This window comes from Phodopus roborovskii, unplaced genomic scaffold (assembly GCF_943737965.1).
Source record: "Phodopus roborovskii unplaced genomic scaffold, PHOROB, whole genome shotgun sequence".
NCBI lineage: Eukaryota > Metazoa > Chordata > Mammalia > Rodentia > Cricetidae > Phodopus > Phodopus roborovskii.
Genome location: NW_026126480.1, coordinates 44,997,481 through 45,021,506, shown reverse-complemented (window position 1 = coordinate 45,021,506; position 24,026 = coordinate 44,997,481). Strand labels below are relative to the sequence as shown.

General features: G+C 45.7%; 1 protein-coding gene across 1 annotated transcript in view; it reads right to left on the bottom strand.

Moving 5' to 3' along the window:
• Mgmt (O-6-methylguanine-DNA methyltransferase) overlaps window positions 1-24,026 on the bottom strand; it is a 228,009-nt gene that overhangs the window by 27,477 nt on the left and 176,506 nt on the right. Inside the window, exon 3 of the mRNA XM_051193224.1 lies at window positions 7,965-8,104. Within this exon, the coding sequence (XP_051049181.1) occupies window positions 7,965-8,104 (140 nt within the window). The remainder of the gene's footprint in view (window positions 1-7,964; window positions 8,105-24,026) is intronic.

Genomic DNA, 24,026 nt, shown 5'->3' with positions numbered 1-24,026 from the left:
GGAGAGCTTTCCACAGCACAACTACTGTCTCCCCTCAGGAGGTCAGTGACTTAGGAGGTATTAGGACCTGAGGGAGCTTTGCTAAAAGGAAGAAACTCAAGCCCCTCCCCCAGGACCTCAGAGCACAATGCATTTGGAGATGGTCTTTTGTGAAGTGAAGAAGTTCAGGGTTCTGATGCTGGGCTGTAATCTGATCTGGCTGAAATCCTTAGGAAGTCAAAGAGATACTAAAGATGAGAAAAGTTTGCAGAAAGATGGTTGCAGCACAGCTTACTACTTAACAGCTGGGGCCTTGGAAGAAACCTGCCCCACTGACACCTTGATCCAGGGCTTCCAGCCTCCAGAGCTCTGAGAAAATTTCTACCAATCCACCCAGTCTGTGGTACTTTATTATGGCAGTCTAGAGGATAAAGAGGCCATTAGGAGGTCAAGGACAGCAAAGGGACTATCACCACACTCCACAGCACACAGCCACACCAATGGGTGCAACTCCAAGGGGCTTTGCTGACAAGGTCCTGGGCAGAGGTCCCAGATCTGGGCAGGCACCTGCTAGGGGAGGTAAAACAAAAAAATGGGCATGCTCTTCTCTGAACTTTTCCTCAAGAGCCAGGCAGTGTCTACTTCAAGATAAGACAGGAAGTAACAATGGAGACTAGAGGTGCTCAGAGGCAGGGACTCTGACAAATGTGTGAACTTGTCTGGGAGGACAAACAGATGTCTACTCACCCCAGATGGGGCACCAATGACAGGCCAAAGAAACGATCTCACTCTAGTCTAGTTTGGTGAACCAATGACTAGGTGTTTCGTACAGGAGCATGGGCTACTTATGAGTGACTGCATTACTGAGGAAACTGTCTCTGTCAGCAACCATTAACTGTTTCTATATCCTCTGGCAAGGGCAGGCTTTGTGAATACTTCCTTGTTGCAACCATGAACTGCCTATAGTCCTTAAGGGAGGAGTGGGGCTTCATGGGCCCCTCCCTGTTACAGGATGGAACACAAATGGACCTGGTCTTGTGCAGGTTTTCTATTAAATATTCAAAATATCAATGACCATGTCAGACCTAGAGGACAACTTTCTACAGTGGGGCAGATGTTTCCCCTCACCGCTGCCCTGCAACCCTAGCTTCATGACCAAGAAGCAGAACTCTAGTATAAGAGGGTTACATGGAGCAGGAACCATGCAACCCTGAGAGCCTCTTCCTTGCCTTGTAAGCCACCTCACAGCCAAAGTCAAAAGTTCCTGTGTATGTGGGGTTGAGGGGCTGATAGAGCAGAACAGAAGTTACTTTGGCCTTGTACTTATGTGTTTTGTGGAAGCTGCAAGTGTTGATCTTGAGGCTGATATGTCATTCCAGAGGCCAACCTAAAGTCAAGGGTTATTGTGCGGGGTCGTGTGTGGTCAGGTCCATCAGCTGGCTAACACAGTCCGTGCATCTCCCTCAATGCACTAGGTTTCCAGGGAAGCTTCCCGAGGAGCAGGGCAAGGCTGTTCTGCTATCTTTTCATGGTCAGCCACAGGCTACAGCTGGGAGTAGCATCCACATGCCTTGACCCTAGCAAGGCCAGCTTTTTAAAACAAATTGGACCATTAATAATATTTAAATGAACCTGCTTTAACACAAACAAGTGACACCCCCCCCCAAATGAAATGATGAAAACAAAAATCTGCTTTCCAGAGAGGGAAACAGGTATCAGGGCCTCTTGCCATCCTCAGGTGGAGAGTTGGTCCCTGGCCAGGTGTTCGGTATGAGCCACCATGGCTGGCCACGCAGGGATCTATGACGAAGGCTGTCGTGCACATCAAAAGGTGTTAATGGTTTCAATATTTATCTGCTGCAGGGAAGCACTCTAAAAAGAAGACTGGAAAAATATTCTGCTAATGGCTGTGTCTTTGCCATTAAAATGAAAAGCTTAATGCATCTTATAATCAGAGGACAATTTGCAAATCATTAAGAGAAATGTAAAATTCCATTAAAATACAAATCAAGAGACTCTCTCCGGACTAATAATCTTTTTGATATTATTTTGCATTTCACCATTTCTGTTCCAATACCCGGGCCCCACAAATGATCGGCTCTTGAGCACACTATTTACCACCGCCTACTTCTTTAACGAGAGACGGAGGGAAGAGGGATCTGCTATTCAGAGCAGGTACTAATGAAGAATTCCATATATTCTGAAATTTAATTAAAACCCCAAAGATTTCAAATTAGATGCAATTTGAAATGCCTGGGGCAGAAATACATGCACTTGCGTGGCGAGGGTATCACACTGAAAGCTGATACCGTAATTGGTCTTGATGTATTTTTGTGTTGCTGGGCTGAAGCACAGAACTCATAACCATATAAAAATTCTCTGTAGATTACCTGCTCATTGAAAATGCCATCACTCAGGTAGGCCTCTACTAAATTACCATGCTACTAAAATGCACAAAGTGATTCGGAGAGTACAGTGGCACAGCTGGCCGACGCTGCCAATGAGTTATGCATGCGTCAACGCCGACTTTTTTCTTAGTAAAATATGCTCAGTTGAATATTAAAATATAATTGGCATTCAACCTAAGTAGCTTAAACCATTTTGTTATCTTCTTTTAAACCGATTTGGCTCCTCCACGCTTATTTTCAAGAATGCGACTCACAAACTAATGATAGCATCACATTCGGCTAGATTTGTGCTGTTTTACATTTGTCATAAATGGGTATGGTTTCCACAGCCTGCCAGGGCTGGCCTTTAATATTCGCTGCTCTTGAACATCAAAGGCCCAATTCTTGGGGAAGGAAAGGGGGGACGTGCCATTTATGTTCGTTCTTGCATATTTTATTCTGAGAAGAAGGAAGAGATGCGAATTTCTATGAGAAGTGTGTCTTGGCTGCAATAAGCCCGTCTGTCACCCTGGCTCAGTTGCTAGGTCTTCCCAAAGCCATTGACTTAAGGAAGGGCTCAAGAGGAATGTCACGCTGCTCGGAAGGGTGTGAAGGGGCAGAGGAGCCCAGCCCAAGAAGGAATGTTTATTTACTTTTTATTTAAAGGCAGACAAGGTGTGCATGTGGAATCACATTCAAGTTTATGAATGGGTTCCCTTCATACAATACACATTTGTGCCCTAATTAACAGTAGTAGTCAAGAAAAGAAAAAGTAGTTGCTATAGTAACAGACTGGATATGTTCACACTGGCTGAGGGGCAGGGCTCACCTGCGACTTTCCAGGCGTTGTCAGTGCTTGCCTGAATACTCTGGTGGGTGCAAACTTCCAGGTGATCTGAGCTAACAGCACAAAGTATTTATGAGCATTCAAAAATGCTCTTTCCCTGTTTTGCCCTTCACTTTCTTCAGAAGTGATTTACTATCGGGCATAAAAACATGCCCAGGGCAGGACACACCTGGGGAGCTCACAGGGTCCACAGTCATGGAGGGTTTCCCAGCTTCACAAAGCCATCAACCACTCTAGTGGCTACTTACACTGGGAAGGAGGGGTGCGTTTGCACCCTAAGGATCTGACTTTTCCTTCTGCCATAAGAACCTGGCCTTTAGATAAGAGACTCATAAATCTCATATTTCAAGAGAGAATGAACATAGAGGTCCAGTTAAAACTCAGGAAAACATTTAAATTAAGGAATAGTTTTTACACATCTGTCTCCTATTGTTAATCTTTTTTGGCATTACTCTTAACTGTATGCTAATCTTTAATATATTGATAATGTATAGTCCAATCCTATATTTAAAATATTGATAGTATGCAGTTCAATACTATGCATGCTTTAGAAGAATATCATCATCTATATAGTTAACACATTCCTCCATGAACCCCAAATTTTTGAATGACTAAGATTATCTGTAATGTATAAACACATAATGTTCTAGAACAACAAAATATAAAGATGTGAACAGTCTCTTTGGGAGTAGCATATATTTACCTAGTTCTAACAGTGGGAATAAACTTATTAAAAAAAAAAACCTTTTAAATGAAAAGTCCATCTTGCTTTAAAAAATATTGATTTGATAGATAATTTGTTTTTTCAGAGCTCATCTCCAATGTAAACCTCCTACAGAATATAGTGAGGCAATGTCAATCTTCTCATGTAGAACACTGAACACAGGTTGCCTCTGGAGAAGAGCCACACACCTGAGATCCAGCACTATATAACTCTGAAGGCAAGGGCAGTAGTGTGGATGTGGCTCTCCATCCTATGGGGATGTGCACTATGGGACAGGGTTCACGACCTGTGTCCTTTTGTACCCCTTCTGGTTGCCTTCAGAGCTCACTCTGCACCCATGCTAGCCTTCCATACCTGCTTGTTCCTGTCCCTATCATTCTTTGTCTTCGATCCTTTCATACCCCAGGCTACACAGTAAAGGGACATGCTGGCCTCCATCTCATTATATCTCTGCAGAGAGGGCATGATTCTCCTGGGGAACCCCTACCCTTGCCCTCCGTGGGAGTACCCTTACTTATTGAAGCCCAAGACATGGCATTATAGGCTCTAGACCACTGCTCAGTCATATATAAATGCCCAAATAAACCAAATGCTACTAATCTTTGCAAAGTGGCAGAAATTAGGTTGTAGTTTAAATTTACCAAATGCAGTTCCTTAGGGTTCAACTGAATACAGGTTATATCCTTAAAAAGACAAGGCATGAACTGTAGACTCAACTCCAAGAGCAGTTTCCAACCTATGGGTCACAACCCTTTCACAGGGGTTGCCTGAGACCACTGGACAACATAGATAATTACATTATAATTCATAACAACAACAAAATTACATTTGTGAAGTAGCAATGGAAATAATTTTATGGTTGTGGGGGGGGTCACCACAACATGAAGAACTGTATTAAAGGGTTGCAGCATTAGGAAGGTGGAGAATCACTGTCACAGAGAAACCCTGGAAAGGAGAGGCCGTCTTGCCCCTGAAGGTCTGCCGTTCCATGGGATAAAAGATACATAGTGGGGGCCCAAAAATGAACTCAAACATAACAACCCCCTTTGGGAAATCTTGTGTGTGTAAATGCCCATGTTTGCATACGAGTGCAGGTGAGCACATGCCACGAGACCCATGTGGGGATGAGCCAACTTTGGGTACAGCTGTCCTTGCTTCCACCTTATTTAAGACGGGCCCCCCTTTGTCCTTCCTTCATCCCTGTATAGGCCAGACTAGCTGGCGCAGCAGCTTCCAGGGATTCTCCTGTCCCACCAGAAATCACAAGAGCACTGGGATAAGAGATGTGCACCCCTTCCTGTCTTTTACACGGGCACCTGGGATCTGATCTCAGTCAGGCTTGGACAGCAAGCACTGTGCTGAGGTAGAGATGGACAGACTGGTTCTAAACCTTGACAAATATGGAAACAAACAAACAAAACAAAAGCAATCCACAACAAATACTGCCCCCCACCCCGGAAAAGAAATACGCTAAAGCATGTCAAACCAATCCAGATGTAGAAGTGTATAGAAAGTGGAATGGGTAAAGGGAACATTAATTCCGTATCAAAGTGGGCCCACTCTTCCTGCTCAGTACAGATTGGTCTTGGGTCCCCAGGTACTGGAGGACACTGAGATATCCCAAGATGCTCTCTGTGGGAGTTTCCTTCTGTTATTTTCCTGGCAGTACAAGATGCAAACTGGAAAAAGGGGTGGGGTCATTAACACATGTGGCGTAGACCCAATTAATTCCATGTAAACCAGGGTATCCTAACCAATCCTACTCCCTCCATCTCCAAACTGTAAAATCTGCACACCTGGTCCTTGCCCAGGAGCAAATGTCTACACTAAATTGAAAAAACCTGGCCTGCACATGCTGGGGCGTGGGAAACCCTGGCCCCCACAGCAGCCACTAACTATCAGAGGCAGGCCAGCTTCAAGTGACCTCAGGAGCAGACAGCCTTAAAATTAACACACCAGGAGGAAAAAGTGTGTGCAAGAAGCTCAGTCCTATCCAGTACTGCCAGAGTGGACCTTGTCTAGCTGGAAGTGCTTACCTGTATTGTAGAGCCAGGGCGACCAATAGCTCCACCCTATCCTGATGGGCCTCTGTGCGGGCCTTGTAGGGGCTCCTGAAGTGCTGCAGACATGTTTGGGGACTTTTGGGGTCTAGTGCCTGACTCAGGAGCCGACAGGCATTTACAGGAGCAGCAGCGAGGGTGGAAGGGGCTCCTCTGGATCTGTTGCTGCAGAGGAGTAGAGTACCTGGCTCTTCTAGTGCCATTCTTGGTGGGCACCCTCCACTGACCATGAGATGACACACATCAGACTTTCTCCGGGTCACTGGACTGATCTGTGTAAGGGTGAGCTACTCTCTGGACCCTGGTGGCACTAGACCAGCAGACCCCACTGTCTACCTTGCCAAAAATGAGTCATTTCCTTACAATTTTGGCCTCTACAGTTTTCTTTAAGTCATAAAACCAATCTCAGGCAAAGGTTAGGATTTTACAGGCTCATTCCTCATCTCCTACCTCATGGGACTATGGAGATAGTGCTGCCTTTATAAGACAGTTGTCTATCTGGAGACCCCAATCCGTAGTGGATGCCCTTGGTAGGATTCAGAGATGGATGCTTGCTGGCATTGCCACCCCCTTACCCCCCATCAAGCAGTAACCCTAAAGGGACACAGTGGTTGGAAGTGTCTGACTCCACCCTCACTTCCTTGCACTCCATAGCAACGTATGTCCCCTGTGCTGGGCAGTTGGATCTGTTCAACAGTCACACACAGTCACAGCTCTCAATGTCACATACAAAGTATGGTCAGGTACACAGACAAATTCTCATCCTCAGTGGCTAAATGATGAAGGTGTAGTCACTGGGCACACAATGTCCTCCAGATATCCACCCACCTCTCCCAGAAACCCTTTAACAAGTTCTGGAGCCCTTGCTGGGCACAACCTTCTGAACACAGTCCTGGATAACACAGGGGTGAACAAGGTGCCCATTCATGTCTTTTCAGTTTATTTGCATAAAGCAGATTCTTGTTTTATCCCCTCCCTTGTCTGACCTTGTTAGTGAACCTAGGCAGCCAACAGCTTCTGACCTTGTTTGTTTTTTTTACTTTCTGGTGTTTTTTTTTTTTTTTTTTTTTTTTAAATTCAACTCCATCTTTAACTGTGAACTGAGAAGCAGGTGCAATTCAAACACCTTTAAATTATACTTAGTCAACACCATTCTGAACCTCCAGATTGCTTTACATTCACCATAGCTTAAAATAAAAAAAAAAAAAAAACATCCATTTTCCCCCTTAAGGAGACACATCTATTTGCATGCATATATCTGAATGTGCACATATACTAATTTATATTAAATTATTTCTTGTAAAAGCCAGTATGCAGAATAAATTTCTGCTATAGGCCCTGAGTGATCTTAGCGATAGTAATTAATTTCTGGGCTGAACAGATCCAAACAAGCTTTAGAAGAAATGTGATGTTTTCTTAGGTTACTGGGAGACTTTGAGTGCCCTTAGCCAACTGTTCTTAAGCAATGCACTTTAAAGTCATCATTTAGAAGGTACACATGGTAAGTTGGAGAAATGCAAACTTCTCTGGGAAGATGCAGTGGTGAGTAGACTCTGAAGTCACTGTTACCAAGTCACTTCAGAGACATGGCTAACTGTCCAGATACAAGGCTCATTTTCTGTGCTGTTGGCAGGCAGAGAGTTGAAGTTAACAATAAGCTTATTGAAGAATTTACTGCCATTCAGATGTGTTCCTATTTAAACCTTTCAGCCAAGCCAGAGTCAAGAGTTGATCTGCATGCATCATTTTTACTGCTTTTGCCAAGAATTATGTGACCATGTGCCAAAACTAACACAACCACTCGGAGTGGGCGGGGTCGTGAGCTCTTAGCCTTCGGCCTTGGGCTTGGCCGCCTGCCGCCTGTGTTTAGACGATGTGAAAATTCCAAGCCTGTGTAGTCAGTAACGAGCTGTGATGTCAGCCATAGTTAATAAGTCAGGCTCCCCAAAGGCAGCGCGGTTACCAACCTTGCTGGAACACAGGGTGATGGAGAGCAGGCAAGGGGAGCCTCTCCGTGGCTGCAGGTTCCTGGAAATAGGCTTCCAGCCAGGCTGTGCACTGTACCAGGGACTCTGGCAACTCAGGACTAGCTGGGGCCTCTGTGGGGCTGCAAAAGGGATAAGAAACTCAGTCACCACATGTGTGAAAAGCAAACCTGCTGCAACTAATGGAGGGAGACTGCAGCCGCTCCCTAGTGTGTGCCTCTGCCAGACACACAGAGACCTTCAGATTAGCAGATGTACCACTAAGGGACGCTGGGTGGAAGAAAGGCACTGTGGTCAGTCCCCATATCTACCTTTCTATCCCCAGGCTTGTTAAGGATAGGGAGGGTCCAAAATGTAGATTGCAAGCTTCTGTAGGCACAGTGCCTGGGGGACCGGCAAACTGACACACAGGAACTTGCCATGCCTCCATTTAGGGTTTGTAAGTCAGCATCATCAGGTAATCACCAAAGAAACTATTCTCCCTAAACATCAGGTAATCAGACTGAACCATCTACCTCCCACTTCACACCCCGAAGCCCACAGCAGAGGGGGCATCCCTTTGCAGATGGCTCTGGGTTACACATTTTTGGAAGCTCCTTAGAGTATACTGACTCATGTTCCCTAGCACCAGGGACAAGTGATATCACCTTATGAATTTAGTACTTCATGGCTGCGTGTGGGGGGGTGGGGTGGGGGATGAGGGTGGGGGTGGGGGGACGACTCCCTTCTTCCTGGGGTGTTTAGTTGGAGGTGCTTAGTAACAAATTCTCCTGTTCCTTTTTTGCAGTCCCTGTCTTTCTGCTGACGCCCTGGCATTTAAAACTGAAGAGTTTCATAGCTGTTTTGGAGGGGTTCTTGCAGATCCTGCACCAGGCTTCTTTTCCTTGATTTGGCCCTGCATGGCGCCCACTGTTCATGTTCAGCTGGGATCTGCCTTCTAGACTGCTCCACAGGCTCAGAACACATGCTGTGAGGGACGGCCACTTCTGTGCTCTGGGCTCTGAGCCTGGAGTTTTATGGCAGACTCAGTTTTTGTTTCAATTTTCTGGGACCCACACCCAGGACACACAGACACTGGATCTGATTTCTCTGGTGACTTTTCTCCTTCTCGTCACTTCCAGGCTCGAGACAGCAGCATGCTTCTGGGCCTGGAGGAAACAGCTTCTCCAGGCCGTCTGGAGCAGCCTAGTGTCAGAGCTCTTGTGGGGAGGTGGATAAGGCCTGCCCAGACGGTGTAGAGGTGAAGACCCCTTGGACTGTTAATCTCACAAATCTCCTTTGGCTCCTAGGTCCTGTGAGGGCTGGCAGTCCACAGGCCTGTGCCCGCACATGGGTATCTTGGTGAGGCGGGAGGCCTTCAGTCAGCTTTGGAAATGGGAAGCCACACAGGTGTGACCAAGGCCTGGTGCCCAGGCCTGGCTGCCTGTGTAAAGTTAGTGGAGTGCAAGATGGGCTCCACAGACAGGAGTCACCAGAGTTACAGGGGAGGGGATGGGAACATACTTTTAGATAAAGACTAAGGCCAAAAAACAGCAGAGCTAGACCTCAGAGGTAGGACGGGAAGTCACACAAAGATGACCTGGTTCCCAGAGCAAGCAGGGTCAGAAGGTCCTATGGCAGGGTACCCCATGAGCACAATGGGGGGCTTTTTATATAGCAAGGTTTTGTTTGAGGAGGTGCATGGTGCAGTTCCTCCCTTGTTTGTGTATTGCAGATCTGACTCTCATAGGGCAAAGCAGATTTTTGGCAGAACCTTGCAAATGGGCCCATGCAGGCACCTGGCTGCCTAGCACAGCTTCTTGGTGGGCTCTTTGTGTCTCTACTAAGCCCTTGTACATTTCAAAGGAACGAACTTTCAGGGTGGGATGCCTTTGTACTATTTTCAGAGAGGACAGGAAGTCAGTCATCCAGAAAAGGCCTGGGAAGCACATGAACATGTTTAGCCCTCAGGAAGGAGGAAATGGGATGGATGGAGAAAGAAACCACAACCCATGGGGATACTGTGGTAGATGGCTGAGGGGAGATGTCAGGCCTGGGAGGACTGGAGTGATAGCTCAGCTGGTGAAATGCTTGCCACACAAGTATAGCGATCTACATTTGACTCTCAGTGTCCAAGTGGAAAAGCTGTTCTTCACACTCTCAGTGCTGGGAATGGGAAGGCAGCCTAGCCTGATTGGTGTGTTCCAATCCAGAGAGAAATCCTGTCTAAACAAGATGGACAATACCCGAGGAGTGACATCGGGGACTGTCCTCTGCACATCCCAACCCTTCTCTACACACAGTTGAGCCCTGAGCTAGCCAATGCTGTGGCTATCACAACTGACCTTTCCGAAGCTGCTAAGCAGGGCCCCCATTCAGTGCAGTGCATGGAGAACAGGTATGGTTTGTCAGTCTTAGCCACTGCTCCATGTATACCCCAGGTGGGCCCCAGGGATGACAGTTCACTCCACATGCAGACTACAGGCCTCTCTTGGGAGTCTCCTGGGGAGATGGAACTGTCTCATTGCCCTGATTGCTTTCCCTATTAGCAATGTCTGATCATGGGAGGAAAAACTTCTGCTCGTGCCTGGCTTAGATATCACTCAATTTTAGAGAGACATGCTCATTCATTCTATTGCTACTCTGTCGCTCACTAACCAAGTGAATGGAGTATCAAGGATGTCTAAGAGGAGAGATGGAGAAATATATAATGTACTTTGCCCTCCTGGTACCTGGTGATGGTGGGAGAATGGAGGGAATAGCTGTGGTGTCTGCTGGAGGCGAGCAGGTCCCATTAGAGTGAGTCTTCAGGGTTCATGCAACCTGGTCAGACTGGTAGTGAATGAAATTCATGTTCATGTGCACAGACCCTCAACCGAGGACAAAGGAGGGGAAGGATTGCCTTTAGGTTCTACATTAAACTACCACCTTCCCAGAACATGAGTGTGAGTGGAGTGGGGTAGGTACACATAAAACGGAATTAAGACTAGCTAGTACCGAAGCATCAAGGCCAAGTTAGTGTGGGTGCTGATGGGCACTGCACACAGGGGTCCTAAGGGACATCCATGTTCACTGTGTGAGGAAGCATTTTCAAGCATGAGTCTGGGGCTTCCGTATTTCCCAGTGACTGCTTAGAGACCTCTACCGCCCATGTTGGCCTTCCCTCCACCTTGCAGAGGGCGAGCCGTGTTTCCTAGCATTTCCCACTCTTAAAAGCGTATGTGAAGAATTTTTATAGTAGTAAAATTCATCTTAAATTGATTTTTTATGCTTGTGCTAAAGATCTCACCTCTGATTCACTCTGGGGTTCTCTTTTTTAACTCTTTCTCCATCTGCACTAGATAACTAGCCATGGGTGAAATGTAATTAAACAGCTTTGATTCCGAAGCAAGGATTTATGGGGCTACATTTAAAATGAATGGCTTTAAACACACACATAAAACTAGATTTTTAAAGCCATGACACAAATTTCCATTTCTACAATAAAATGAAATTTATTCTCTTGCCCTGCCCTCTTCTACCAGCCTTCCCGGCTGTTCGTCCAGAGAAAGGCTATGGCATGACGGGCTGCTCTTATGATGGAGGAGTTCCCCCAGACCTCCCCACTGACGAACTCTGAGGTTCCAATAATTAGGGGCTCTGTGCCCCCACTCTTTTGAATGCTATATGCAAGCTTCCTCAGTACCAGCCCAGAACAAGATGCAAACCCCGGAGAACCACTCAAACAGTGCTTGGTATCCCTTGGGGACATTTGTTTCAATCCCAGTGGTTGACACAGGACCACCCATCTCTCTAGGCTAGCATGTCAAGGAGGCAAAACCTGTGGCACAAACCCTACTTTTGTTTTTTAACTTGGCACTGGAAGATGGCTGGGGTGGAAAAAGAGACCTGCCATGGGAGGATGGAGTATGAAGCATTTTAACACACTGTGGGTGGGGCCACCCAAGGCCTGTTCTAAAGATTTCTTCAAGAAACCAGTACTTGTTGGTAATTCCAGGTCAAGAACGTGTTGCCTCCTGGGCTTCCAGAGTTCAGGACGGCCCATGTGAAGTTGCTGCTGCTGTCTGTGTGAGGGCCTCCACTCATTCCCCTTCCTTGACTTTGAGAAAGGACAACTCATAGTGTATGGCAGCTCAGATCATTTCTGCACAGGGCGAAGACAGGTGGCTCCAAAGACCCAGTCCAGACTCTGCCACATGAGCAGAGTTATTCTCTCTGTATGAAGCTTCCGTATCAATACATGTATACCCCCAGGAACAGAAGGGAAGACAGGCAAGCCTAATTCAGGCAAGACTAATGGAGATGGGCCCAGTGCAGGGTGGGGTGTGTATCTTGTCTTCTGAACCCTGCCAAGTTAGTTAACTACTGAATGGAGACCAGAGATGGCAAAGCTCTCTGTACATTAAGTGGTTCAATGCTGACTCTTCCACAGAAGCCCTTGCCTGGGCTCTTATTCTTTACTAAGCAGTGACATGTGCATGCCATGCTACAAGAGGAACATAAGGACACACCTGTCACTGCCTGCTCCCATCTTTCCCAGATTACAGATTCACCCAACAGTTTAAAACATGACCCAGCCCATGGGAGACTTAGGCATACAGAAGTTGGGATGCTCCAGGATGCCCCTGGAGTAGACTATAAACACCGAAGGCTCATTTCTAAATGACTTCTACCTCCCTAAGACAGTAAAATGAATGTACTTACCTTTACACATCATTTGATATAAAGAAAATAGGCTACAACTTCTTTAGAGTCATCTACATGCATGGGAACCATGTACTGACAGTCACCCCCAAGGTGGCTGCTGCGATGGGACAATCAGAATGCAGAATGACAAGACCATGTACTAATGCCATCTCCTCTGTGACCCAGTCTCTCCCCTAGGGGTTGACTTTGCATTCTAGGCTTTGAATGCTATGCTATGCTGTGAATGCTAACTGTGACACCAGTGGGTCATGCAAGAAGGATTCTACAGATCAGATTTCTTCCAGACTCAGGCAAGGAGCCAATGTAGGCTGTGTCCTTCAGCAAGGTGTAGAGGAAGCTGTGTGGTAATGCATGGCGTTCCTGGCAGGGCTCTTCACAGGAGGAGGAGCCTAGAGCTGCGGCTACATGCAGCATAGCCAATAGCCTCAGGTGAGGAACATCGCCAAGGCCAAGCACACCTTGCCTTCTCTGACTTCCAGTGTGTGGTGTGGAGGGCAGGGGAGCCTCAGGGACTCTGGGATGGAGCTCCGGACTTCACAGGCTCACTGAGGCACAACTGCGACAGAGGTGACTTTCTAAACACTGCGCGGAGGCTCTTGCTCCGTCGTGCTGGCACGTGCACAATTATGTCTAATTTAGAAGATCTCTAGCCGAGTGGCTTGTGTTTGATGGATGTGTCCTGCATCTAATTATGCCTTCTCACTAAAACTCACGCATTTTTCTTCCAGGGGTAGGATTGAAGACAAGAAACAAACTATGCTACCTGCTATCAATAAAGACGGCTTTTTAGAAAAAGGCAGACTGAATAAAGCCTTTAAACTTTTCATTCCAATTCAGTGAAGATCTGATTCCATTGGCGGCTTACTGGGGAGTGTGCCCACATAGGAGGCCCCTTCCTGGGGCACCTGTAGCCAACTGTGCAGATAGAGGGGACGTGAAGGTGAGGCAGGCAGGGCAACAGCAGTGGCTCTCACTTATGCCTTTCAAACAACCCCATGTTAGAAGGGGGTTGCCAAGGACTCTCCCTTCTCATACCAGTTCGTGAATGAACAATGAGTGATGGTTCCATAGCTCTGCCTGGTCGGGGGAGATGTCCAGGCAACATTCACTGGCAGATTTGACAGTTCGCTTTTTCCAGGGTGATTTGAAGACACAGAATAGAACCACGGTGAATTAAAGAGCTGATGCTAATGATAAAGAGTAAACTCAACAAGGACACTGAGCCAAAGGTGAAGAACCATAACGGCACGCCAGCAGGAGCCCACTATTGCACCGAGGCCATGCTACTCACCAACAGCTCACTAACAGAGCTGTGGTAATGACCTCACTACACACACGAGCTATTATCAGTGATTCACAGGCTGGCTAGGTCACAGATTTTCCATCCACCTTAAGGATAGTGTTTTCTACAATGAAAAATGAAGATAATAACAATCTAGTGTCATAATTACATTTTCCAACTTAACACATAGCTCCGGGAGGAGGGAACCTCAACTGAGGAATTGCCTCCATCAGACCAGCCTCTGGGCAAGTCTATAGGGCATTTTCTTGACTGTTGATGTGGGAGGGGCCAGGCCACTATGAGAGGTGCCACCTCTGGGCAGGTGGTCCTGGACTATATGAGGAAGCAGGCTGAGCAAGTCAGGGAAAGCAAGCCTGTACCCAGCATTTCTATCGTCTTCACTTCAGTTCCTGCCTCCAGGTTCCTGCTTGACTTCCTGCTCTGACTTCCCACAGTGATGGTCTGTGATGTAGAGGTGTAAGCTAAATAAGCCCCATGCTCTCCCATACTGCTTTTGTCAGTGTTTACCACAGCAACAGAAAGTAAAGTAGGATAAATAACTATGAAACAGTGATGGATTTAAGCACGTACAAATGCTGGTTAGTATTTTAAGACAAGAATCCATACCACTCATAAACAAGAAAACTTATGGATGACTTTTAAGAACCTCGACACAGTACCTGCTATGGTTTGACTCTACAATGTCCTCCAAAGGCTCATGTGCTAAAGGCTTGATCACCAGCCTGTGGCACCATGAGAGGCAGCAGATGAGGCCTATTGGAAGGAGTTAGGTCACTGAGGTGAGTGCCTTTGAGTGGTGTCAGGGTCATGGCCCCTTGCTCTCATTCTCTGCTTCCTAACTGAATGAAGTGAGCAGCCCTACCAACCATGCATCTCTACCATGATGCTCTGTGTCACAGAGGCCTGAAACAATAGGGGCTCATGACCAGGCCCAAATAAACACCCCTTCTTTTAAAATTCTGAATCCTAGGTGTTTTATCATAGTGTCAGGAAGTTGACCAGCAAAGCACCTATTTTCAAAGATGTGTTCTCTTCCAATGGAAGACTTCTTATCATGCCAGACAGGGCGAGAGGGAACAAAAGCAGTCATTCCTAGAAGGATAGGAACTAGACAGCCTGCAGGGAAAGCAGTGGCGCCCTATAATCACAGCAGAAGGCTCTGAAGTCCACTCAGCACTGTCCCATTGAGCCGTTCCTATGTAGTTCATACCCCTTTGTCTCTGACATGAGTTCTATTTTGATAATAGTACCAGAAGCCATCAAATTATATCTGTCCTGGGGTCAAGAGTATGAGGAGGACAGGCAGTATGAAATTTAGCAACTTTCCATTTTGATGGCTTTAGATGGTCATAGAGATGCTGCTAACGTTGGTTGTCAATTTCCACAAGCACACCAACCCTTCACACATTTAGGCTCATTGAGGCAAGTGAGGTAGGAGGATCCAATTTCAAGGTCAATCTGAGTTACACAGTGAGGCTTTACCTTAAAAAAAAAAAAAAAACCAAAAACAAAACAACCCCCAAATTGAGGCTCAAATAAATTCCAGACTCTAAATAAAACTACAAAAGAATTTACTATAGCATTTTAATGCATCTACAAAAATGGAGAAAAGTTTATGTAAATTTAAACTCTTCCCTATAAGGATTACATATTTTTCTTAAAAAGATAATTGTGTGTTAAAAACACATCAGCAATTTAAAACCATATTGTAAAGACAGTTTAAATAGTATACATGGGCTATTAGAATATCTTTAAAAAGGCTATATGTACCTTTACACCTTTAATGTAAGTCATTAAAAGAAAAATTCTATTATCAACACTTTAACATATTATTAAAAGTCTCCACTATTTGACAGATGAAGATAAAAACACCCCAAAACTACAGATGAATGATCAGGTCCCTAATGATTCCAAAACAATTATAGGATGCAGAGCAATCTAGTTAAATTTTATTCAAAAGCTGACTACACTTGTGTTTTCTTTTATTTTTCTATCAAGAAACCCATGAGGCTTAAGCACAATTCATTATGTATGAGACCCCACTTGCAGTGCTCGACTGTTGATTAATAGCAAAGTTTGCTGTATGTGCGCCTGCAACATTAGACGCATACAATATGCTAACTTATTCTTTCGCTGAAACTAATTATTTACAAAAATGACTACTTGAGACTACAATTTATTAAATGCATGCATCCAGTCTCAATTTGGCCCCCAAAGACAGCCTGGAATGAAGATCTTTTACTTGATGTGACAACTTCTGGAAACACTGTTATTAATATTGTAAATGTGGCAAATAAAGAGTTCAAATAGCCTTATGTCTATGTTGCCTTTGCTTCCTACCACAGAGTAGCAGAGAGGCTTTTAAATGTTCTAGACACAGAAGATATTTGCCTCTCTTCCAGTCTAATTTAGCATCTTTAAATAAAATGCTTACACATCCGTAAAAATGCAAGAGTCACCCTCTGGCTCATCATATTGCTAGGTGCTTCCCAGAGGATTTTTAGGCCTGGGTAACAATTCCCTTTCCCAGCTCTTGAAAAACAAACATCAGTGTGTGGACTGACTACAACCAGGGCTTACCACGACCTTCTCTTTGCAGGGATCTCAAATAGGGCATCTGGTCAACCACTTACATCTTCCCCAATGACTAGCTTCATGGTGGGACATATGACTGCAAACAAAGCCAAATGTTAGGAACATCCTCTGTCTTCAGGTTCTCTGTTGGACTAACATGTACACACACATGTTTTCATCTTCTGGTGCCTCCAAAGACTTCACCCTGGCCTTACTCATGACTCAAGTGTGTACACAGCCTCTAAGAGTAAAGGAATTACTTCCCTTCTCTTCATGTTGAAATAAAGGCAATCAATATTTGCTCATAAAGCAGAATGAAAGTGCAAAAGATTGTTATGTGCTGTGAACTAACTTCTCTGTGTTTTTAGGGGTTTTCAAAAACACATAGGAAAAGGTGCAATGGTTTATTTGCTCAGGAACATATGATGTTAGGGACTAGGTAATGAAACTCAAGTGAGTGGGCCTTTGATTTCCACAAGAACAAGTGTTGAGATAAGAATAAGCAGCAGGAGTTGGGGAACCTCCAGAACAGCCTAGCCTGTTCAGAGGGTTAAAGGATGGCTGGGTTTAGTGTTGTGTGATCCTACATTCTGGCTCTCTAGGTTATTAGCAGGCAAGGTGACTGACTAGGAAGTCTTAGTGTCAAGCCCCTTCATAACATATGACTCTGTCACGCAGAGTCACGCCTTAGGAAGATAGGGTCCTTCAAAGATTAGGATTCATTAACCCTAGGGAAGCAACCCAAGAGGCAAGCCCCTTGTCCAGATTCATGGCTTATCATCAAGATTTAGCACATGTCAGACATGCAGTTTAAAGCCATTTGGTGACTCATCCACAGGATGCAGTATTCTTTTCCACAAGAGGTCTTGCTGTGTAGAATGTAAAAATCCCTCCTGAAAGGATAGAGGCTGCCTAAGACTCAGGAAGCTCATGAAACTTACAAGGCTCAAGAAGCTTAGAAAGAAGACCCTTGAAGCTCCTTCCTGAGTTTATTGACTATGAACAATTCCTGGGATGGGAGGAGACTCTTTAGTGGAGATGCCTACAAGATGGTCAGGGAGCTCCAGAGATGGAACTTTTTTAAATTGTCACCCATGCTGGAGTTGGGTTTTTGGTGACACAGTTTCCTGACAGTCATCTAAGCTCTGTCTGTGGAACTATCATAAACTCACTAGCTCACTAAGCTAGGCTAAGCTGGAATGGTTTCTCTGGCCTATCCTTGGTGGCCTCTCTGAGGAGCACAGATGTTTGTTGACACCTACCTAGGGAAAGTCACACAACAGGCCTATCTCCAGAATGCCACAGTCCCACCACCTTCCCAAATGTTGATTCTCCAGAGGTGAGGCCCAGACAAGGTCATAACCTTGTTCTACGTGGCATGACAAGATGGCAAGATAGAGACAGGGCTTTATAAAGAAGCCAACCATGGACTTTCCACCAACACTGTTTTTGGATAGCAGACCCAGCACTGTTGACCCATCTAGCATATTCATGGCACACAACAGTTGCCTGATGAACTAATGGAGTATGCAGGTGCAAGGCTGTTAAAGAGGCATATCATACCATGTGCACCCAAAGCATCTGCTTTCAGATTTCTTTTCTTCAATGAATAATTTGTTGAGAACCATTCTGTAGTGAAAATAACCAGATATTTTCTAGACGGCAGAAGTTACATCTTTTTGTCTTCCTGGACCTGGTTGCTAGGTCTGCTAATGCCCTGGGAATGGGCCTCACATTCAGTTTCACTTATTTAGATGGACTGTACAGCTAGAGACTGGAAATGGTGCCAATCTGAAGTCATAAGATAAGGGGGGCTTTCCTTCAAGTCTGTTCATCCCCACTGATTGTACAATGAGGAAAACAAAGAAACCAACAAGCCCTAAAACAGCAGCTAAGAGCAAAACCTTGCGCCCATAGCCTCCTTTGAGAGCAGAAAAAGTGTTAAATTCCATCATGTCCAAGGGTCCCAGATGAAGGCCACATTGTCACACCCTCAGTTTTTTTTTTTTTTTTTTAAATCAGGATTCTCAACATTGTAAAGTCATTACCAAAGGGAGACTGAAGCAGTCCTTCTGAGAACTCTCCTCCATGGCATACACCAGACCTACTCTGCATGTATCAACTTCTCTAGGGCTGAGTAGAATATGAAAACCATGAAGAGGAAAGCCCACTGCTGGTACCCAACAGTACATCATCCCAATCCTGCTGGGAGTGGGGGATGTGAGGGAAGAATGGAGATCCATTCCAGCCTCCAAGGGAAAGAGGGCCAGGAAGCCAAGTCCTTCTCTATCATTTCTTCCTCTCCCACATTTCCTACATGTCACCTTTGTTAGGGGACAGGCATGCTTCTTCCAGAGCCCACATGACAAGGAAGAATGCATTTGATTTTAAGAGCACTAAAGCACATCACCCCAATTCAGTTCACAGACTCCATGTCCATATAGCTTGCAGACTCTCTGCCACCATGATATTCAGAGGAAAAAAAAAAAAGTTCATTTCAACAGTGGAGTATCTGTCTTAAAATTTAAAATTAACTAAATATGCTGAAGATGAGGCCTCTTTTATTTTCCAAAAGGAACAGATTAGATGAGGATTGACCTCAGAAGGGTTAGCCCCATTAACTCATGTACTGGGCTCATTAATAAGTAATCTGGCCACTAAATTACCTGACTTGTAAATTGGTTTGTATGGTTCTAATAAATAATAGATAGTTCCCTGTTATCAAACACAGTGGCGTTTTCACAGAAAAGCCCAGCTTGTGATATTCAACAGCTCACGTTTCCAGTGGACAACATTCTGTTGCTTGATTCTGGGAAGGCCCTAGTTTCTCCCGTGAGCTGCTGCAGCTGGGACATGTTAGCTGGTTGTGTTAGTTGGTCAGTGGAGTAAGTAAAAAAAAAAAATACTGTATCTAATATAAGACAAGTATATTGAGTATGCATTAGTGGCCAAACAATCTTAAGCAACTATTAAATGGACAGTTAATGTAATTGTATTTTAAAACACTGAGGTCATATTTAATTTTGAATTGAAACTCTTAAAATGCACTTTCTGGCAAGAATATAGAGTAATAAAACAACATTAACCACAGGGAAAAAAACCCTAAAACTCACATTATTAAAATAAATCTTTCTTCCAGAGCACTAATATTTGCAAGAAGTGGATTACAAGAAGCAGAAAACATTTGTGCCTTTTCAAGAAGCATTGTCATTGGCAGGAGAAGCCAGGGTTTCAACCCGGGATGAGATCACGCTGCAAAGAGGGCTCAGCGGCATGCCCACCCTCCCCGTCTTGGTGCTGGCCATTCTCCCAGGACCTGTCTTTCTTCCAGGGACTTGGGGCTTAGCTTAGCTACACCCTTGGCCATTCTAATGGAAAATGCACCAAGGGAAGAGCCCGGTTACGTTCCAAAGCAGGAAGCAAGAGAGCAGGAGCTGCAGCCCATACCCCACTGCAGAGTAGCTGAACCAGGTGCTTTAACAACTGCCAGCTCCTGCCCCATGCTGCTTGCAAAGTCCTATTTTATATGCTGCCTCCTTCTTTTCAAAAGTCAGTGTGGCCCTCTGGGATGCTGTCACACCTCAGGCAGCCTGGTCGGGTCTGTGGACCATGAGCCTGGGCTAGTTCCAGGGCCTCCCAGGGGAGGGGGGTCACAGGGCTTTCTAGCCAAACCAACCAGGCACTTATTTATAGCTGTTCTGACAGCAAGTCGAGGAAAGACCCCTTCATGTAAGCCCCAGAGCCTAGGGTAGCACTTATGAGCTTCTGGACTGACGTTGGGACTCTGCTGCTGGTACCAAGGATGAATAGAAAAGGAGGGATCTTACTGCTGAAGACAGTTGCTAAGGAACTCTGGTACAGATGTTCCTGCCTCCCTTCACCTTGATTCCCTGCACCAGTATGTGTATCCTCTCACAGATGACTGTTCTTGCAGTCAATCCAACTCCCAGTTCTCCCTCCCTCCCTCTCATTTCTCTCAGACGGGGTCTTACACATTCCAGGCAGATCTCGAGAACTATGTAGACGGGCATACTCTTGAATATCTGAACCTCCTGCCACCTTTTACTCTGATTCCCATTTGTCCCTACATAGGATTCCCAAGGCTTCCCTGGTCAACAGCCTCTATGGGCTAAATTGGTTGGTCCTGCACAGGAGGCTGCTGAAACTCTTGATCTAAACTCAAACAGACCCTCCTGTTTGCTTGGAAGCTGCCTCTTAGGCTAGGTGTACCAAGCAGCTGCCATTCATTATTCCTGAGTCCCTATGTAAGTCCTCCTACCTGTATATTTTCTTCTTTAGGTCCTAGCTCAACTTTTGTGCTAAGTCTGTCCAGCTGCCCTGGCATGTCACTATGATGACACATGAAAAGCCAAGTCACTTTGGATGGTGGTTAGCTGAGCCATCCCTGCCTGGGATCCCAGGCACCCTGCTCTATGCCATCTAGTTCCACAATAAGAAGGGAACTAGTACCTGTGTTCTGGCTTTGCTGATCAGGAAACCAATGCTAAATGGGACCAGACCCTGTCCAAGGCATGATGAGGTAGAAAGGTGAGAGGAAGCTAAAGACAAAGCTTTGCTCTGAGCATCTGAGCGGAGCCATCCTGGCATATGCTCAGCAGCCAGTCTTCCTTCCACACACAGAAACTCAGGCTGCAGAAGCCGCATCAATCCCACATGCACAGTCCTCATAGCACCCTACCTTGCTCTGTGATTATTCCTTTCTCTGGACTGCCTTCTCATAACTCCCCTGCACACCTCTAGCCTGTAGGGATCTGGCTCATGGTCTCTCACCTGTTTAGCTACAAGCCCCTCTGCTCCCTCATTTGAAACCCTCAGCCCCAAGGACACTGTCCTTGCCAAGGAGGTGGATGGGTCCCACTTACTGCATCAAGGCCTTACACCTGAGAGCACTATCATTTTCTCTTTCAAACATCCTACCATTTGCTCTGCAGCTCACTTCTGTCTGCTTCACTCTGACTATTGGCCAAAGCTCTAGGAGGACTCTCCAGCTTTGGGCATCACTTACCCTGAGAACCTGCACAAGATAGCCAGGTGTACCATCCTTAAGATGCTGTGCTCCACCACTGCTCTGAAGGCCACCTGCAGGCTGGCCGTGACTTCCAACTCAGATGCAATATAAAATTCTGCTACTTCTGCAACACAGCACATCCCCACACTCTCTACCGTTGTCAGTAACAATCCTAATACTACCTCTATCCCCACCCACTCCTGGGTCTGCATTATGCATCTCTGTTCTTTAATGTTCACTAGTCTCATGGTAACCATGCTTGGAAGCCACAAGCACCTCAGAATTCTCCTGTCAACACTTCAGCCACATCCAGAGCACCTCCACAAACCACACATCACATGGGGGGGGGGTGTCAATGTTTCAGTCCTACTCACTATCTCTGCAATTCATCATGTGCATAGAGCAAGGGTCCACACTATCTGACACCAATGTCCTCAGTGTGGGCTTGGCTCTGACACAATTGAACTGCAGCTTCTGCCAAGTATAAAGCACCCCCTGGCCTGATCCCCTCCCAGATCTACACCCTGATCATTGCCAAGCATAGCACCTCCTAGCTAGAACCCTGCAAGCTTGCACCCTGATCTTTCTAAGCACACCGTACCTACCCTTTGGATGCTGCCCTCCCCGCTCCCTACCCTGATTTCTGCCAAGCACACTGCACTCCCAGGCTGGTACCCTGCCAGACTCCATGCCCTGACCTCTACCACACACATAACAACTCCTGGCTAATTTCCCTAGTTTTCTGCACAGAGGGCAGGCCAAGGAATCTATAAACATAGCTGAATTTCACATGGAATAGGTAGGTACTCCTTGAAGAAAAAGTGTGGGTGGGCTTACATGTTCTCCTTGACTTCTTGAGGTTACTGCCAGTATAGCCTATCTTCAGTCAGCTCTGTGTCACCCACAGAAATTGGCACCAGGTCCTCTTGTGATGTCTCAGAGCCTTTGGTGAACTGTCAATGAGGAAATGAAAACTTCAAGACAAAGAGAGCTGGAGGCAAAGGGAAGGGAGTGGGTATAGTTAAAGGGAGGGTTTTGAGTGACTATAAGCATTTTGATGAATTCGGGGGCCAGATTGTGCTCCTGTTGGAGTCTTGGTGTTTTCAGTTGACTTCATGCATTCTTAGATGGCTGCATCACTGAAACACAGACTGAGTGAGCACAGGCTGCAGCATGGCAAGAATGTTTCTGATTTTTGATTAAGCATTTACTACCCACCTCTCTCTTTTGATTAAAACTTGAAGAGTCAAGAACTGACAGTCTGAGTCACATTCAAGCAACATACGGGTAGTTTCAATCCCACCCAGAGTCCAAGAATCAACAGATATTCATGGACCCAAGACCTGGCTGGATGAGTCACAAAGACTTAGTAATATCTCCCCATCCCATGCTATAGGGCCAAATTAATTTAAAATATTGCAAGGTTTCAGATGGCTCTTGGCCTGTCATCTCTCCTCTCCTGGGCATTGTTTTGTTGGTTTGGCACAGAAATCACCAGAAGGTCAAAGCATCAAGATCACATTTGCCAAGTCCCACTAACTGCCTGGAGTATGACTGTGATCTGAGCCAAAAAAACCTCCTCCACTCCTCCAACAGCCATGGCCCTCTGCCGACAAACACAAAGTCTCTAAGAGTGCAGCAATCTCACAGAAAACAGACAAAAGCCATAGAGGAGAGAGAGAGAGTGTGTGTGTGTGTGTGTGTGTGTGTGTGTGTGTGTGTGTGTGAACCACTGAACTCGCTCAGTAAAGTGCCTGCTGCACAAGTACAAGGACCCAAGCTTGATCTCAAGAATGCCTGTTAAAGCTGGGTCCAGAACTGGAACAGTGCAATCCCAGAACTGGGACAGTAGAGAAAGGAGAATTCCTGGGCCTCATTGGTCAGTCACTCTAGGCAAATCAGTATATTCCAGGTTCCAGGTTCAGTGAGAGGGCCCTGTGCCAAAACAGGTAGAGAGCAACCAAAGTGATGTGGACCTGTGGCCTCCCTGTGCATGCACACATGTGAATGAACACACACACACACACACACACACACACACACACACACTCACAAAGAGTAAATCACAGGCTCCTATCCTCCTGGCCCCCTCTCTACTTTAAAATTGGATGTCTTCTTGCTAATTATGCGTATGACTAAACAAACTTCAACTCCTTTTCCAAAAATCAAACCAGAAATGAGGGTGGAGTTGGATCTGAAGTTTTTGAAAATGTAGTTGCCCTGTTTGCTATTTTCATTAAATATTTTACTGGGAAAAAAGAAATAAAAAACACAAATTAGAAATGAGGAACTTGACCATTAACAAAGGAGGCAAAAAGAATTCTTAAAATGGTTAAAAAGAAAAAGTCTGGGTGGCAGCTCGTTCCATCAGTGAAGTACTTGTAAAGATCTGTGTTCAATCTCTGTTATCCACAGTAGAAAAGAAAAGCTTGCACCGTGAGCCCATTTGTAA